Source organism: Trichoplusia ni, chromosome 10, assembly GCF_003590095.1.
Source record: "Trichoplusia ni isolate ovarian cell line Hi5 chromosome 10, tn1, whole genome shotgun sequence".
Classification (NCBI taxonomy): domain Eukaryota; kingdom Metazoa; phylum Arthropoda; class Insecta; order Lepidoptera; family Noctuidae; genus Trichoplusia; species Trichoplusia ni.
The window spans coordinates 8,106,486-8,124,263 of record NC_039487.1 but is presented as its reverse complement, the minus strand read 5'-3'; the positions used below and the strand labels follow the sequence as shown (position 1 = coordinate 8,124,263).

The following is a 17,778-nucleotide window of genomic DNA, read 5'->3' as shown; positions in this document are numbered from 1 at the left end:
ATTAACGTTTCAGATAATATTATGCAGATATTAATTTATAAATATATACCACAAAAACATGATTAAAAAAACGAGAAAAAAAAACGGGGATAAAAATATTGCATTCAAAGACATTTAGAAAGCATTTTATAAAATATATCACATTACGTCACACACCCTGTTTTAATATGTCTAACACAAAAGCGCTTGATTTGTTTACGATTTTATGAATATTGGAAATCTGAGATCATTGATTACTTCTTTGGAGTAAGGTCGTATACAAAATTAAACAACAAAACCACTTGAGATACACAGCAGTTATTTGTATAATAATTTTGAAAATAATTAGATAGATAATTTATTTTGACTGCGTTTTTTGTGTGAGACAATAAAACAGGGACAAAACTAAAGCCTAAAAAATACAACACTACAATCTTAAAACTAGTCTAAAAATGAGATTTAATAAAAACTTATACAAGGCAATGATTTCAATGAAAATTACATCAGTGCTAACAAACTCCATTCAAAAATGTTACCATATTAAAAACTAATCGATTCAATTTATCAACGCCTCAATTTTGTAATACTGAAAGCGAAATATTTTCCAGAAAAAAGATCGCGACTTTTTTCGTGCTGACAACACTTTGATTTGCCATTGAGATGGCAACTTCATAACAAACAATTGGTTTAGATTTTAATTAAATATGATTACAACGTCTACTGTTCAAGTCGAAAACAAAAAACGCATCATTCAATTCCCTTATTTTAAACCGTCAATTAACCCATGGAAATGTGCAATAACGTCGTTGACCGACTTCATAGAAGATGATGTCTTCAAACATTAATATTTCTACAAAAGAAGCTATCAGCACGAATATATATTTTAACAACTAAAGCTAAGACAGTCTAAACAAAGCTTACATATTTTTACAATGATTTTTATTTAATTTTTTTATCAATCACAACACCGAACGCCGATTTGAAGGACTTATGAATATTTTATAATTATAAACATCATAGCCGTTAATAAATAAATATAGAATAAAAAGAATCAAGTTACATAATTTCGATTTTGTTATATTTTTATAAAATCTTCATAAGCCGAAGAATTTGAGACAAATATTAATTAATTTATGCTAATAAGGATTAAAACTAATAGACAGAGTTTCGATCTATGATTAAAAAACGCGCTAGTTTGTTAACGATGCTTTAAAACTAAATAAAAAATGCATTTAAATGATGTCTAAACTAAAAAAGAAATTAAAAAAAGATGATTGATTTTTAATATTAAAACAATTTACCAAAAAAAAATTTAGATAACCAAAATCATAAATCAAATCTCTGACTACCGTCGCTATTTACAAAACTCTCAAACACGACCTACCCCCAAATCGACGTGTACACAAAGACATACAATCTTATATTATTATATATTAACATTAACCTAGATGTCTCACTATCTGTCTCGCGACATAATTGATCACTGCTGACGCCGTATTGAAGCAGTCTTGATGGTTAGCAATTGTGATGAACTTTTAATACAAGCTTTATATCTTGAACCTGATTTAGATCGGCTTTTGTAAGTCTTTTAAAGCCTGAAGGCTTCCTGAGCTTTTTCTTTAGAGATCGAAGAATTCGTAGAGAAGTACTTTCTTTTTTAAGGTCGGTTAAATATAAAGACATTGCCCTGCAATGCTTTGATATCTTTCAGTATTAAGCAAGTTGTTTTATAAGAACACAATTTTCAACCAATCCTTTCTTTTAAGAGCTTTTGTTAAATGGGCCAGTTTCGTATGAAGGCAAAAAACATTTTACAGAATCAACATACCTAAGAAGTTTCAAATCTCATTCAGATTTCAAACCTTTGAAGAGTTTTTTTCTGCTTTCGGGCCTTTTCCAAGTCATATTAGAGTCTGCTTTCAGTCTCACCGAGTTCAGAAAATATAATATTTTACAAGCGATTGCCTATCTGACCTCTACAATACATTTGACTGGATATCACAGTATTCAGTAGTAAGACTGGTTGTCAGACATGTAATGAAGTTTTAAATGCCTTTTCAATTTTTGCCCAATTTCTTAACGATATGGAAAGAGGCCTTTGCCCAGCTGTGGGCCAGTAAGTGTATTATATATAATTCCCTAACTCTTAATTGGAAGCTTGCTTTGGTGTTCTCTTTCTTAGTCTATACCCATCACACTCGTTTCACAGGTTCAAAGACTTTTTGTATATAAAGCTTTTTACGACGCACTTAAGTCAATGTCTTTCTGCAAGTCTCTTTAAGCTATTTTTATCTCGCTTGCACTCAGCGAACGTATAATTAGCAATATGTTTGTCCCACTCGCACATTTGCAAAACATCAGGAACATGTTTGTCTCACATAGTTTGTGAATATATCTCAGTCGTATTATTTAAGAGTAATCTGAAATATGCTTGTCTCGCTCGCACTTGAAGGTATACGTATGTTTTGTCTTACTTTTCGCCTGAGGATGAGCTGGAGGCTCGACCGCGGCCTTTCTTGGTCTTCTTGTCGTCTTGCTCCTTATCTGAGGACTTGTCTTGAGGAGGTGGTTCCGGTTTGGCTGGTTGAGGAGTTGGAGGCGGTTGGTTACCACTCTGTAAGTAGAATAGAACTAGTGTAGTAATGAGAAACGTCAATAGTGAATTGACGTTTCTCAGTGTGATTTTTTGAGAAATTAGACTATTCAATCGTTTTGCGATCAGATAGTCGTTGCGATTAAAAAAGGAAACGAATTCCGCATTAAGGAATTTAAGTATCGCAGGGATTACACAAACATTCAAATCACATGCTTAAAGACGCTTATCCTACGCGCGTCACGACACGCTCAGTGGGTTTGGCGTGGTGACCTCAACCATTTGGCTACCCATGAAGTCAGAATGTGTTAACCACGTAATCTCTTACACAAATCTTTCTATTCAATAATCTGTGTTACCTTCTTCTTGGCATGCTTGTCGGCTTTCTTGCTGGCTCTGTGGTCGTCGTCGTCCCTGTCTCGCGCCCCCTTGCGGCCCATCACGCCGAGCAGCTTGCTCACCATACTGTTTTTACTGCGGCTCTCGGATTCCAGTGGTTCTGGTGACTGTTGGGGAGAATATTGGAATGATTAGGGATTAATTTTTGGCAAAGTGTATTTAACAACTTTGGACATTATTTTTTGGTCTTAGTGTCAAATAAGACTAGTTTTTGAGGCGCCAAACACCAAGGAGTCAGTTTTATATGTAAGTTATCATATAAAATGTTTATGCCTACAATTTTCCCATCGTAGGGTTAATTGTTGGCCTGATAAATGAAACATTACAGGTTTCAAAAAAATTTGAACTGTTTTCCACAATCTCATACAAAATAGATCACATCATGTTATTATAAAACTATGCTATTACCTTAATATTGTCTACAGACTCCTGTTTCTTAAGCTCAATCTTCTTAACAGACTCACTCCTCTTAGCCTCCTTCTGTTCCTGCTTCTTCTCCTTCTCCACCTTCTTATCTTTCTCCTGCTTCTCAACCTTCTTAACGGAACCAGTCCTCTCCATAACCTTCTCCTTCTTACTCTCTTCTTTAACAGAAGCTAGTTCCTGTTTCTCTTCTGAACGTATCGATTCTTGTTTTTTCAATTCGGGTTTATCGGATTTCGTTTTCTGCTTGTCTTTCGACTTCAAGTCTTCGTCTTTGAGACTTGAGTCGGACTTCTTTCGGGTCTTTTGGACTTCGATCGCGGGTTGTTCTTGGACTTGTGGTTTTTTTGGTTTTTCTTCGATTATCATGCTTGGCTCTGTACTTGATCGGCTGTCATCTGAAAAATTAATATCGTATTAAATATATGTTACATATTTTGTTGGAATTAAAACGATGGCTGGTGATGGTGAGAAAGAAATGGCAAGTTTTAGTCAGAAAGGTAATTATACAAATCAATTAATGTTTTCATGTTTATAATGTTATTCATGTCATATTGTAAAACAGCGTGACAAAAAAGACTACCATCTGTATAAAAATAGAGGGTGTGGTTTTATTTCTCAAACATTATAGCAATCGCCAATCAATGACGCGAATAAGATGTTAATTAGGAGAGGGATACTACTTTGAGCTATTAAACTGCTTCAAAGTCTTGATTTAAAATCTATTATTATGCACAGGGAAATAAAAATTAAGCATTGTTAGTAACTGCGTTTGAAATATAACTTTTAAAATGCAAAATAAACTCTATGATGACGTTACATTTTGACGGCGAAACTGCTGAAGTTCTTTTGAAGTTATTTGATATGGAGGTTGATTCACCCCTGAGAAAGGAAATATGCTACTTATTGTCCCGAAATATTATTAAATAAGTATTGGCAAAATAAAAACGAATTGTTTCGAATTAACTCATGTTATTTCTGAGCATTAGCCTACTTCGGAAATAAATCTAGGTATCCCCAAACTAATGTTTATCAGCTGATAAAAAGTTCGATGATTAAGAAAAAATTCTTAATCATCTGATTGGTCAATGACATTCTAGAAAGTTGTTAGCTTATTTCCAAGCATCAAAACAGTATTTAAATATAGCAGGCATGGCCTATTTAATATTACGCTCTAGACAGTATATAAAACGATAAAGTGAAGTGACACTATTAAACAAAAACGAATTTTCGGTCGCGTTTGTTTCTCCGTTACATATAGCATACTTTATACAAACAGTTTTCTAACATCTATACAACACTAACTTACCTAAATACACCTCCCTTGACGTGTCCAAGTTAGACATGTCAGCGGACGTGTCATTCGCGAAGGACTCGTCGGAGAGAGACAGCGAGGCGAAGGATGCGGACGCCTCGTAGGCCGAGCGGTCCAGACTGGGCTTCGGGGAGGACGTGAAGATGCTGGGCGTTGATTGTTTAGCGGGAGTTCTGTTGGTTGTGGTAATGTTTGTAGGTGTTATTGATGAAGTGGAATGAGTTTTTAGTCTTCTAAAAGTCTTCTCTCTTTGCATCAAATGTTTAATGTAGGGGGAGGAATAGAACGTTCTCTTTAATGTTGTTCGTATCGAATAGCGGTGAATTTTGCTCTTGTGATTACTTGCCTTTTGTAACTTCCACTCTGTCTGAACTATGGCGCTGCTATCTCAGTTTTATACGTGGATATGGTTCTTTAAGAGAACTTTTATGAAATAAGTACCAGGTTAGCAAGTTAACAAGGCAGATAACAATCAAACAAAACTAAATGTGATTCTTTTGACATCAAAAAATTATAATTTATATCAACTTCTAGAAATTATTAGATTTACATAGATCTTACCTATTTGGCAAGTTTCTGGCATGATGCGTAGGTGAGTCTTTCTCCTCAGCGATGCGCGGCAGCGGCGCCGGCGCATCGTCTTGCTTATCTGCGGGGGGTGGGGTCGGTGTGGGCGGGGCGGGGGCGGCGGCACGCCAGGCCACGCCTCTACGGGGACCGGCCGTTGTAGCCACGCCCCCAGACCCACCGCAGCAGAGTGGGGAGATTGAGCATTTGGATTCCGCTGAGCGTGGATGCAATCTGTATAAGTGAATGTTGAGTATAATTACGGCTAAAATATCAACCGAAAACTCATATCACTGAGCTTACTCTAGAATTTGGACCTATTCCACGAGTATTAAAAAATTAAATACAACATACAAAGTCAAAAATAAAAACTACCGAATAATATAAACTTGTAGTCATAGAACGTAAAATGATAAAGCATGCGTTAAACACAAATGTAGCGAACGAAATGAACAGAAAACATGTAACATAATGTATAAAACACACAAACGCACCCAATATAACATTATGTAAAAGAGAATCCAACCCACATGTATCACCTGACTTACCAAAATTTGAGTGCTGCTCTTTCAGTAAGTCAAATACCTCATTAACACTCGAGACTCGTCCTTCTATCTACTTGCCTCTTGTCTCTAAGACCGAACTAATGTTAAGTCAAGGAGCGAGTCACCAGAGAGACCCGTTTGTCTGTTGTTCAAATATTGCGAATGGCGAGATACTGGCACAACCAATACATAAAGAAGTAATTAAATACAGGTTAAGCTACGTTTGATACGGTCGCTCTATAGACGTTATTATGTAGGTCATCTATGTCGTAACGAGTTCCTCCATGTTTCGGAATTTTTGAGTTTTGTGGGTTCCGGCTGCTATTTACACTCCTTCGTAATCCTCGTTACGGGTAGTCAGAAGCTAGAAAGTCTGACAACCAGTCTAAGAGGTATCGTGTTGCCCACATTACTAAGTTGAGGTGGTCGCTCCTTATACTCGTAAAACGATGATACGTAGCATCTGGAGACTGGTTTCCATTGGGAGTGTTAGTGTGTTAGTGAGTGTGTGGTTACCTGTCCGGGGAGAGGGCCCGGCGCAGCAGCGGCGAGGCGGGGTCCCGGCGCGGCCAGGCGCGGCGCCCGCCCGCCGCACACTCGCGCGCCGCCAGCGGGGACGGGCTGCGCGCCTCGCAGCGGCTACGAGTTAGTGCCACAGTGAACATGATGCATAACGTGGTGGGTTAGGAGTACTGAAGACAGGTGTTGAAAGAAATGGTTGTTCCGAAAGAATATGGTTTGTTTAAGTGTCAGAGAAAATGTGTTTTTTCAAGCGATGCTGACGTAAATAGTTTTATATACTACGTTCTAGTTCGATTTAGATTATCAGCTCTGATAATGTGCTATTCAACCTGTTCTTTCATATTCCAGCGACAAATGGCGATCTCATCCAGCGTTTTTTTTTTTGGAAAAGAATGTTTTATTGTTTAAGTAATCACAATTTTAGGAACAAGAACCATCACGGACAATAAACACATTAAATGATAAGATCGTGATACAAAATATTTAAGAATTAGGGTGCGTTTAAACCGCGAACCCCTTGCCAGTAGCACTTGCATACAATATACTACTCTGATCAGTACTAGTACTAGGTAATACTGTTCAAGTGAGCGGTCATCAACTGGACTTGTCCACGCGATTGACTCGCCGCGTACCATTAAAACAGAGTACACAAATGGATTTCGACTTTCAATAGATATCTTAAATATTTTGCGATTTTTATTCCATAGTTTAAATATTGAATAGACATGCATAAGTGATAACATAGAGGACACACACAGGCACATGTATTTCCCATGAGAAAGCATTGCGCATTATAACATGAAGTGAATAGAATGACAAGTTTTATTTTGTAGATGTGGACACTTTACTATACTTATCATGTGGCAGAATAATCTAATAGTAATCTAAATTACGATTTGAAAGTATTTTACAGATTCTGTGCATGTAAATCGGCAATATTAGGAAAACCAACTCAACAGCTCATACAAAAAATAGTCTGCCGTTTTATAATTTTCATCAGTTGATCAAAATTCAACTGATGAAAATTATTATTATATTCAACTTACTTATATATTTCTAAATACATACATATTATAGATAAATTACACCCAGACACCAGAACAAATGATCATGCTCATCACACAACATTTGTCCTGGGCGGGAATCGAACCGACGACCTCCGGTAAATAAATAAATAAAAATAATTTGTTTTCTTGGAGAAAACTATTCACGATAGGGTGTTTTTCACAATTTGTTTTGTTTATTCAGTCGAAGTCATTAGTATGGCGGTGAGCTAGAGCTAGCAGTGATACCTGGTGGGCGAGGCGGGCTGCGGCTGCGGCGAGGGCGAGGGCGTGCGCGCCAGCGGCGACAGCGGCATGTGCTGCAGGGAGGCGCGCCGCACGTCGGGCGCGCCGCCCACGCCGCCCACCAGCTTGTGCTTCAGGCCGTGCAGGGACGACGGGCTGGGAAGCGAAAATTAACTTAAAAAACATCGCACACTATAAGTACGAATTTAATATTACAGTCGTGAAAGTTTATTTGGTTGGAAATTTGTGACCCTTTCACGGAAAAATCACTGGACGGATTTGGAAAGATAGTTTACAACCGGGAGTAGCTTCTATCCCGATTTTATGCCGCAAAATCATTTTTAGGTGAACAAACTTTTATATCCATCAGGGCTATCGCTTATCCAATAAAAAACTTCATATTTAAAATGAAAAGAATTATGTACTTGCAATAAAAAAGAAAATTTCAAATTTTACGAAAGTTACTCAATGTATAGAAATACAAAAATTGCTACAATACTATCAAAAATCAAACTTTATCTTTTCAAATTGTATACATATTTTTCTATTACGTAATACTCGTTGATAAATCTTCTACAAATCGAAATTACGTAAAAATTATTACCGTTGATAATGAGTGGTGGTGGTGTTGTGTAGCGGACTGTCCGCGGCCGGCGAGGCGGGCGCTGGCGACGGGGACGACGCGCACTCGCCTGATGACACCATCTGTTGATAATACACAAAATGTTGTGAAATGTTTGTGAAATTCTCGCGACTTAAGGAATAAATTCAAATGAATAAATAAAGTAACCAGAATAACACAAAAAATAGAGCGATAATTGACTTTCCTTGAACGATTCGTGCATAACGAATTTAAAACTTTGATTGTTGAGTGTGTCACAAACATTTATGAAACAGATATTATAAAGAACTTTAGTATATTTTTTCTAACATTGGCTCATTACTTAGAAGTAGATATATTACAATATACTGCATACCTGGTGCATTTCCTGCGAGGCCCTCTTGGTGGATATCCTCCTGAACAGCGAGCAACGGCGGCGCGGGCGCGGCCGCGGCGGGGCTGTGGCGCGGCGACCACACCACGCGCGGCGGCGGCCGCCAGCCTACAACACGACAAAACATATTAATTATTGCACTCGAATTCATCTTATTAAGATTTTTCAAGCATCAGTCAACTTTTATCTGAAAAACAAATATGGTCGTTTGACATAGTTTCTATACAAAAGCTGTCAAAACGTCAAACATATTCGTCGAATATGAAATCATGTATTTATCATGACTGGCCTGTTGATCTAGTGATTAGTAACAATGATTATTATACCGGAGGTCGTAGGATCGATTCCCATCTAGGGAAATTGTTTGTGTAATGAACACGATCGTTTATTCTGTGTCTGGGTGTAATTAATCCATTATTATGTTTGTATTTAAAAATATAAGTATGTTTATCAGTTGTGTAATACTCATAATACAAGCTATGCTTAGTTTGTGGGTAGTTCATGTTATATAGTTTATCATTTGAATCACATAGCTAAAGAACATTAAATAAAGCTTCGTCATACCTGTATCGTAGTTTGGTCTAAAGGCGTAGCCCGTAGCGTGGCGTGTGGAGCTGCTAACAGCAACCGCAGAACCTAGACAAAAACACAAACATTACTCAATATATGTTGTTCGAATTCTTTCATATTTCAATAATAACAATAGGATTAGATTTCGGCCAACCGTCATTTAACGTTTCTTGTTATATATAATAACAATACATCATGTACATTATTGACAAGTGCGTGTGTGTGTACCTGTGTGTGCAGCAAGCCCTGCACGGACTCTCCGTTGAGCTGTGTGATGAGGTCGCCGGCGCGCAGGCCCGCCGCCCACGCCGCGCCCTGCTCGTTCACCGCCTGGATACATATGAATAGTTAAATATGACAGTCTATGCAGATAATAAAATTGTAGATAAGTAGAGTAATTCGAAATAATGAAAGCCTCTACAGGTCTCTGTCAAAGATTTACTGCATTTGTGACATTTAGTGTTGTAGAAAAATAAAATCTGTATATTGAACGTCTCTAAAGTTCACTAAGCTTAAAATTGTGTCTAAATAAATTTAATTTACTTTTTAATAATTTAATAAGACCGGATGTTGTAAACGAAAAAAAAAACATTGAATAACATTTTTTTCTTCCAATTGAGCAGCACAAGTATTTGAAAATCGCAACGCAACCGATTAAAACACTCAGAAATGCGATCACTTAGCAAAATATATTAAAAAAACGATTAAGAAGTTATTTCAGAAGTATAAATTAAAACATATTTTCTCAAAACATTTTGCCTCCACAATACTAACCCAATTTTCCCTATAATTTCGCTTACATTGCATAGCTACACTTGACTCACCGAGACCAGATGATGCATGGTATAGTAGTCGGTGTCGCCGTAGTAGACGCGCACCGTGTGGATCGTGAAGCCGAAGCCGCGCGGACCGCGACGGACTACGATCGGCGGCTTCGATGATTGGATCAACCTGGAGGAGAATATTTATGAATATAAGTTTTTAATGTATTTCCTTTGACTGCTAGAAAGTCGAAATATAATATTCAAATATGATATAAAAAAATTGGTTTCTCAAATGAATTTTTTTTTATTTTTTATTTTATTATTTATTTATTGCACAATTACATAATATCTTTAACATAGTTCCCACAAAACCGGTTTATCGGTTTGTCTGCGGGCGAGGAGTTGCTTACTATATAATTATGCTTACGTTGTATTAATATACTAAAATATTGGGTATAACTAGACTAAGTACATAATTGGTTTAAATCAATTGGTTTCTGACTTTTAACAAATGAAACGTTTTTCGTGAAATGTGTTAGTAAAGGTTAATTATTACGACTGTGACTTTCCACCAATCACAATCATTCAGCGAGAATATAGTTATTTCAATTTAAAAGATAATTAACTTCAGCATTCTGTTTCCAAATCTTTGAGTAGCAGAGGTTTCACAAACCTTCAAGTCACGTTTACAAACACACCCCAGATCGATTGATCGAAAACATTGGTTTTACGCTTATGCTTGCAAAATGCCTTGAAAGGCGACTGTTTTTTTTTTAATCATACAAACAATTTTTTTTCGTCACACTCTAATTTCGTATTTGAAGGCCCCGACACTGGCACAATGTTACTTAGAGTTTGTATTATACCCACGTTTTTATAATGTGTTGTATAATGTCGTTCCGGTTGGATTTTTGCAACTCAATTTTGAGGCACTTCCCAATAAGCTAGCAAGCTGACAAAAACAATAACTGACAAAAACACATTTAAAAAGGTGGGTATTTAGATTTTTAAAATCTATTATTTTTTTTTAATTTATTCAATCCACGATTAGCTTGGAAGACTGTATCATTTAACTCTTACAGTAAATAAGCAGTAGTGTATACTCACGAGTGGTTAGGCAGCGCGAACGGTGATGGCGGGTCGCGGCAGGGCGAGGAGTCGCGCGACGAGTTGGTGGAGGAGGTGTTGCCCGCGCACGGGGAGCCCGCGCCGAAACTCAGCGTGCTGTCGTCTGCTGAGAGGGGAGCATGTTTACTGTGATATACCTATATATCTATTTTTTAGTACTGTTTTGTCCTTATGGTGTGCAATAAAGAGTATTTTATTCTGCACTAGCTGACGAAACAAACGTTGTTATTCCATAAGAAAAAGCAAAAGATTTCGCGGCACATAGTTCCAAAATGTCATTCGTATGAAGAAGAACAGTCAAGAAACTCCATAATGAGAAAGAAAAAGGAATGGAAACAGAAACAAATGTCCGATTCTCGGACCCCATACGCACACAAATTTTATAAGAATCAGTCGAGCCGTTTCGGAGGAGTTCATTTACGAACACGGTGACACGAGAATTGAATATATTAGATTTTGCACTACAATTCCCCGTAGGTCTGGTAATTATCAGGAATACTGAGTAAGTTGCGAAAAAAACACAACAGATTTCGTTGCAAGAAATTGCAATTTACTTTTCTGACAATATGATTTTCACAGCTATATCGCTGACACTGTTTTTCCACGACTTACACATTGTTCCTGAAAGGAAATACAAATGATATCTTTAGCGTGGGCTAGTTAGTAGACTTTGATATTCCACTTTTCTTCTAATTCTCGAAAAATTGCGAACCTTCCAACTTTTTGCTATATCATAAGGCATATGATAAACAATGAATTTCTTTTCTTGAATCAAATAAATAAACATGCACATACCTGGATGTATAACCAAGGACAATCCCGATGTGCTAGCAGACCGCCTCATAGACTTGGCCACGATGGCCGTCGGACGAGTCTTCTCAGGCCGGTCGGGCCGGTCGGGCCTGTCGTGTCGCTCGGGCCGATCGGATTTGTCGGGCCGATCTAAACTTATGCTCTTGAATGTCTCTTCTTTCTTTGGTATGTCCGATCTGTGGGTTAAGGGAGGTAGTTAAAATTGATTGTAGGTTTGATACATGATTAGTTTAAGTTCTTTTGGGAGTTTTGAGCTATTTGTTAACGGGTTTCATCAGTTAATTTTGTATGTAACCTTGTAGAATGTAGTTTCGGGTAACATTATCGGGTTTCGGGATAAGCACTTTGTCATATTGGTGGAGCTTCTATCGTTTCCCGTATTTGCCTATATTTAGAAATGGACCTTACTTAATAATAGGTCGATCAATTAATTCAATGACGTAAATTAGGATAGCTTGTTCCACACAGTAACTTCAATCTCAGTCGTTGGCAACCTTTCTCTCCAGCAAATATTGACATGATAGAGTACAATATATTATTGTTTTAACGACTAATCATAATACTCACATCCTAGGCACCAACGCCAATGACGTTGTGGGCGGGTGCGGATGCAGCAGCTGACTGGGCGGGAGCGCGTGCAGCCCGTGCGCGGCGTGCGTGGTGTGCGGCGCGTGAGTGGCGTGAGCTGCGTGAGCGGCGTGAGTGGTGTGTGGCCGGAGGGCAGCTCGCCGCCGCGCCGCTGGGGACACGTCATCGCTGTCGGTCTGAGAGGACTCGGCTGTTGATGTACCGCCCAGTATCTGTGGACAATAACACGAAAAAATAATATTTTTTCTGAGGCATTTTGAAGTAATATTTTTTCAAGGGATAAGAATGAGAAGAATCTTCAAAAAATTTATTTAACTCAGTGATAAGTTTTATAAAACCATAATCAGGAAATTGCATACATTTGAAATTATAACAACGCTAAAATTGACGATATTGCTTGGGTATTTTTTTAATCACATATAAAAAAACATACATAAAATTGTATTTTAAATATATCGCAGTCACCTAATTTCTTTATAATCCGAATTTGAAAAACAATCCCACATAATTTCAAACACAAATATTTCATACAAAATCTAATTAATTCCAAACATCTGAAACAAAGACACATTTTCAACAACTAAAACCTTCTAACTATATATAAAAGACAAAAACCTATATTAAAACGTAGATAGTAAGTAACACTATATGGTACCATGGTACTTACCGGGCACTTGGGATGATGATGTAGGGGGGCAGTGGGGGTGGTGGGCGGTCCCGCGCTGTCCGGGGTGCCCGGCCAGCTGTCCGTACTCTGTACAGATAACGGCAAATCAATAAGGCAAGCGTAACGGGAAATAATGTTAACTAGATATGAAGGTAAGAGAGAGATAAATAAACATTAAGCGAAGGAAATGATGAAATAAAACGGCGTTATTGTTTTTATTTAATAATTATAACAGCCTATACATAACCCATTGCTGGGCCTCTTCTTGTGGGAAGGTTTGAACATCGATCACCATGCTAGCTCACTGAGGGTTGGCGATTTTTAATTCCAATATTTGGAATCCAGGGTTCATCGCGATGTTTTACTTAACCGTTTGACAGTGGTGTCAAAATCAAAGTCAATATCTTTATCTTAGAATATTTAAGAAAGTAGATATGGCTGTTTTAAAATCACATTGGTACTTTGCCTGCGTTGGGATCGAACATTTACCTCGTGCATACAAATCTATGCATATGATCGCAAGGAAACCACTGTCACTTTATTTTCAGAAGTGTTTTTTTTACCAAGCAATTGAATTAAATCATTGCAACATTATTGTAACGTATTGGTCTTTAAACTAAGGTCGCAAGGTTTCATATTGTAAAACATGCTTGGTTATATTTATTTATCTCAATTAATGAGAACTCAAGGGTATCGGTCTTGAGCAATAGAAAAAGAGCAAATGGGGAAAGCATTGTGAATTTCTACAGAGGGATTTAAATAAGCAAAAGATTATAATGTAACATGTTTTAAGATTACTGCAAAGGGTTAATGGAAATGTGCATGAATTTGTAAAGAAAATTCAAGCGTAGGTAGGTAGATAACACGTAATATTCAATATTGGCCGAATTCGCTTTTGATTAAAATTGTAATAAAAATTTGTAAGTGTTATTGAAAACTTGAATACAATACTAAATAGGTGTGTAAATTCATTAAATTTTAAAGTAATTCTCAATTTCAAACCCAATATTAGTCAGAATAAAAATTTACGAGTTTTTTTTTTAATGTTTTGTAATAACAAAAATATATTTTATAGAAACTTGAAGTAATGAATGAAGTAGGAAGTAAATAAGTTTGGTTATAAGAAAATCTGAAAAGTTTAACACAAGCTGAAGTTACACAATACGTACCTTATGAACACGACGGCTGCTCTGCTGTACGTGTACACCGTTAAGGGACTCTCTTTTTAAAGCACATAAGAAAGGCAAACAATCTTGTTGTGTCTTTTTAAACAAACACATAGAATTTTTGTTTTTAATTTAGTCGCGGTGCATTTTAAAGTCAGTTTTAGACAAAAAGACGCCTAGATTGTTTCCCTTTTTTAAATACCTTAACAAATAGAGTATAGAGTACATATCGTTATACGAGCTCATACAATTATTATTAGCCAAGAGGATATATGCAAAAACTACTAAAAAATTAAAATCTATGAACTGGTTATGGTTCTTTTATAAAGCTACAACTTTACCTTGATGCTCCGTAGTTAGAATGTACGACGATCACAGGAGTTATAAATGTCAAGTTATATTTAGCATTAACAACTCTTAAGACTGGAAGGATAATCAGTTTTACCAACGAATGCTTCTATAAAGCTCAAGATGTATACATAGTTTATACTATTGCATTTCTAAGTTAGACACCAATCTTTTTAAACAACGAGACACCGACCGCCGGTGAATGTATTATGCAATTTTAAATATACAGAACACCTTACCTTTCAATACCACATGGGTGACTCTCCAAGTCTTTCAGCCACGTCGCACTTCCGTATCATCTCGTGACGTCATTACAATTACCTACCTCTTTTCTGATAAGTTTTCATCAAATAACACATTCCGTTTGAGCAGAAGGGAGTGTCAGAATCCTACTGACTAAAACCCACCCACGTTGATTCCTTTGCCGTTCGTATACCGGGGCCAAGATAACCCTTTTGTCGGTGTATGAAGGATTGCAACGCATTGCTATACACCGACACAAGGACGCGGATGACGTAGCACGGCGGTTCAGGTTTAGTCAGTGAGAGTCTGACACTACCCTTTTCCTCCCCCGAGGGAGTGGGTGTCCCGCTGCCGGCAGACGTCAGTCCACTCACCCGGGAGTCGTGTTCGGCGCAGGAGTGGTGGTAGTGCCGGCGCCACTGCGGCGAGGTGCTGGAGAAGGCGGCGAACAGTCCCGCCTCCTCGGCCGGCTCGGGCGGCTCGGCCGCCTCGTCCGTGTCCACCTCGCTGTGGTTGTAGCGGTCGCAGCGGGCTGTGGACGTGGCGAAAAACATTCCACTGTTATTGTGATTTTTTTTACTCTTTCAGTAATGAATTTATTTCTTGTATTACAGGGAGTTTTATAAATCTTCAAGACATAGACTCGGAACAAGTATTCATGGATCACAGAAGCTGGGATTACAACACGTAACGCACAGTAAGTTTGGCGTGTTGACTTATCCTACTCGGCTGTAAATGCAGTCTAAGATATTTGAGTTAAATAAAACTTGTTTTAAGTCTTTATTTGTTAGTGATCAAATTTCCTTTTACGGCACACTACATACATAAGACATTGTCTTATTTACACTATGCTCTCACAAAATCAAGATGCAAAATAAGCAATTCTAATAACCTTCCAAAGAAATTGATATTTTCCCATTTACCATACAAAACGCTCGGGTAAAGTTAAAACAGTCGTAGTTGTTTATCAGTAAATAAATATTATTATTATACTTACTATCAAAATAACTGGTATCTTCATCGTTTTCCAACTGCGGTATAAATTCCGCTTTCCGTCGCAACAAGTTGTTCCAGTCCAGACCGCAGAAATAGATGTGATCCTGTAACATATGGTATGTGAGTGTGTGTGTCGCGTATATTCACAAAAAAAGGCTAGGCCTTTTCTCAATTATGTTAGGGTCGACACTCGACATCCAGTCTAACCAGATGTAGCTAAGTACCACTGTTTTGCAAGGAGCGACTGCCTATCTGACCTACTAAACCTTGACAACAGAAACAGTTATATATCCTACTTGCAAAATAAATAATTTCATTATACTTCATATCATTTAATTTCAGGTCACTGCATATTTAATTCATTTTCACTTTGTTATATTTATGTCATGAATGGTGTATTTTTTTTTGTCGGAGGAGATCCTTAGTATATAAATATAATTTCAGCAGTACCTTGACTTGGTGAGTCCCGCCAGTCCCGAGGCGGTCGCGCGGGTTCCTGGCGAGCAGCTCCGTGATGATGGCGCGCGCCTCCACCGCGATCGGGAAGTCCTCCTCCGAGGGCCACTCGATGTCATCTGAACAAATGGCATTAAATGAAGAAATGTTTAGAAAGCTTTCACATAACGCCATCTAGTCTCAAACTAAGCAAAACTTGTATTATGAGTACGAGACAACTGGTAAACATACTGAATGAATATTTCAAAATGCGTACACACAGACACAAAAAAAAATTATCGTGTTCCATGTGCTCATCACACAAACTTTTAGCTTTCAGTAATAATCCTTAATCCACAATAATTAAGAAAATATTTCAATTACAATTCTTTATCGCCTATCATAATGTTACATAGGTGGTCAATTAACTTTACAGCTCAATTATGGACCCTGTCGGACAGCAAAAAGTAACAGAATACCGTAACAAAGAGAGAAAACAAGGTTAGGAATGGTTCCTTTCACCTTTAAAATCTGTAACTATATGACATAACAATTCCATACCATTGACAGTGTGCGCGAACAGCTCCTCAGGAGTGTCTCCGAAGAAGGGCACGCAGCCGACCAGGAACTCGTAGAGTATGATGCCCATCGACCACCAGTCCACCGGCTTGCCGTAACCCTAGAAATAATAATACTTAGTATAAATATAGGGCAGTAACAGATGGTCTTGGGATAAAGGGATGTATGTAATGCTTAAAGCTTATGGACGATCTTTAATTTGTTACAACCATTTTTTTTTTTTCATTGTGAGCTCAGTATTCACCGACGTAGTATCTCAATAGGACCATATTGGATTAGAGCAGTGCAGAGCTCAGCCAACGCTCATAGTTATTAATGATATAACATAATAATAATATTCCACAACTTTCACACAACACCATCTAGTCTCGAACTAAGCAAAAATTGTAATATGAGTACTAGACAATTGATAAGCATGTTTATACATATATCACACAACGAACAAAATAATGATCTCATGAATGTGCTCATGACGCAAACATTTTTTCTGGGAAGGCGTCATCATTATACCGAGTATATAGGAGACAGGGCCACTAGTTACTAGACCAACAGATCAACCAGTTTTTGGTGGCGTTGTACACTTAATTGACAGATCATAACATGGAAGATGCTCTAATGATAGACAGCATACATGATGACCACTATACATATAAGTAGTGCGTGTATCTCACCTGTCTGAGTATGACCTCCGGCGCGATGTACTCGGGCGTGCCGCACACCTGCTTGTCGGAGAACTGGCGAGCCTCGCGGTCCGCGTACTCCTCGTATAGATTAGTAGCCACTGGAAGATAGATTTTTTTATTATTAAGTTTATAAAACATTTTGATAATTTGAGTCGACGATAACGGCGTCAT

At 37.7% G+C, this 17,778-nt stretch overlaps 1 protein-coding gene across 5 annotated transcripts in view; it reads right to left on the bottom strand.

Moving 5' to 3' along the window:
- Positions 1-1,744: 1,744 nt before the first annotated feature.
- LOC113498080 (microtubule-associated serine/threonine-protein kinase 3) overlaps positions 1,745-17,778 on the bottom strand; it is an 85,372-nt gene continuing 69,338 nt past the window's right edge. For 2 of the 5 annotated variants that reach the window (XM_026877990.1, XM_026877988.1), the window contains 20 exons: positions 17,596-17,705; positions 16,907-17,024; positions 16,361-16,485; positions 15,912-16,014; positions 15,289-15,446; positions 13,158-13,244; positions 12,470-12,702; positions 11,885-12,078; positions 11,069-11,195; positions 10,022-10,148; positions 9,426-9,527; positions 9,192-9,263; positions 8,610-8,735; positions 8,237-8,337; positions 7,636-7,788; positions 5,271-5,510; positions 4,704-4,882; positions 3,380-3,792; positions 2,932-3,078; positions 1,745-2,593 (listed from right to left, as the gene is read on the bottom strand). In XM_026877990.1, the coding sequence (XP_026733791.1) occupies positions 2,450-2,593; positions 2,932-3,078; positions 3,380-3,792; positions 4,704-4,882; positions 5,271-5,510; positions 7,636-7,788; positions 8,237-8,337; positions 8,610-8,735; positions 9,192-9,263; positions 9,426-9,527; positions 10,022-10,148; positions 11,069-11,195; positions 11,885-12,078; positions 12,470-12,702; positions 13,158-13,244; positions 15,289-15,446; positions 15,912-16,014; positions 16,361-16,485; positions 16,907-17,024; positions 17,596-17,705 (3,059 nt within the window). In that variant the 3' untranslated portion in view covers positions 1,745-2,449. Of the gene's footprint in view, positions 2,594-2,931; positions 3,079-3,379; positions 3,793-4,214; positions 4,277-4,703; positions 4,883-5,270; positions 5,511-7,635; positions 7,789-8,236; positions 8,338-8,609; positions 8,736-9,191; positions 9,264-9,425; positions 9,528-10,021; positions 10,149-11,068; positions 11,196-11,884; positions 12,079-12,469; positions 12,703-13,157; positions 13,245-15,288; positions 15,447-15,911; positions 16,015-16,360; positions 16,486-16,906; positions 17,025-17,595; positions 17,706-17,778 lie in introns of those variants that run through there. The other 3 variants (XM_026877989.1, XM_026877991.1, XM_026877992.1) reach the window with 3 other exon arrangements.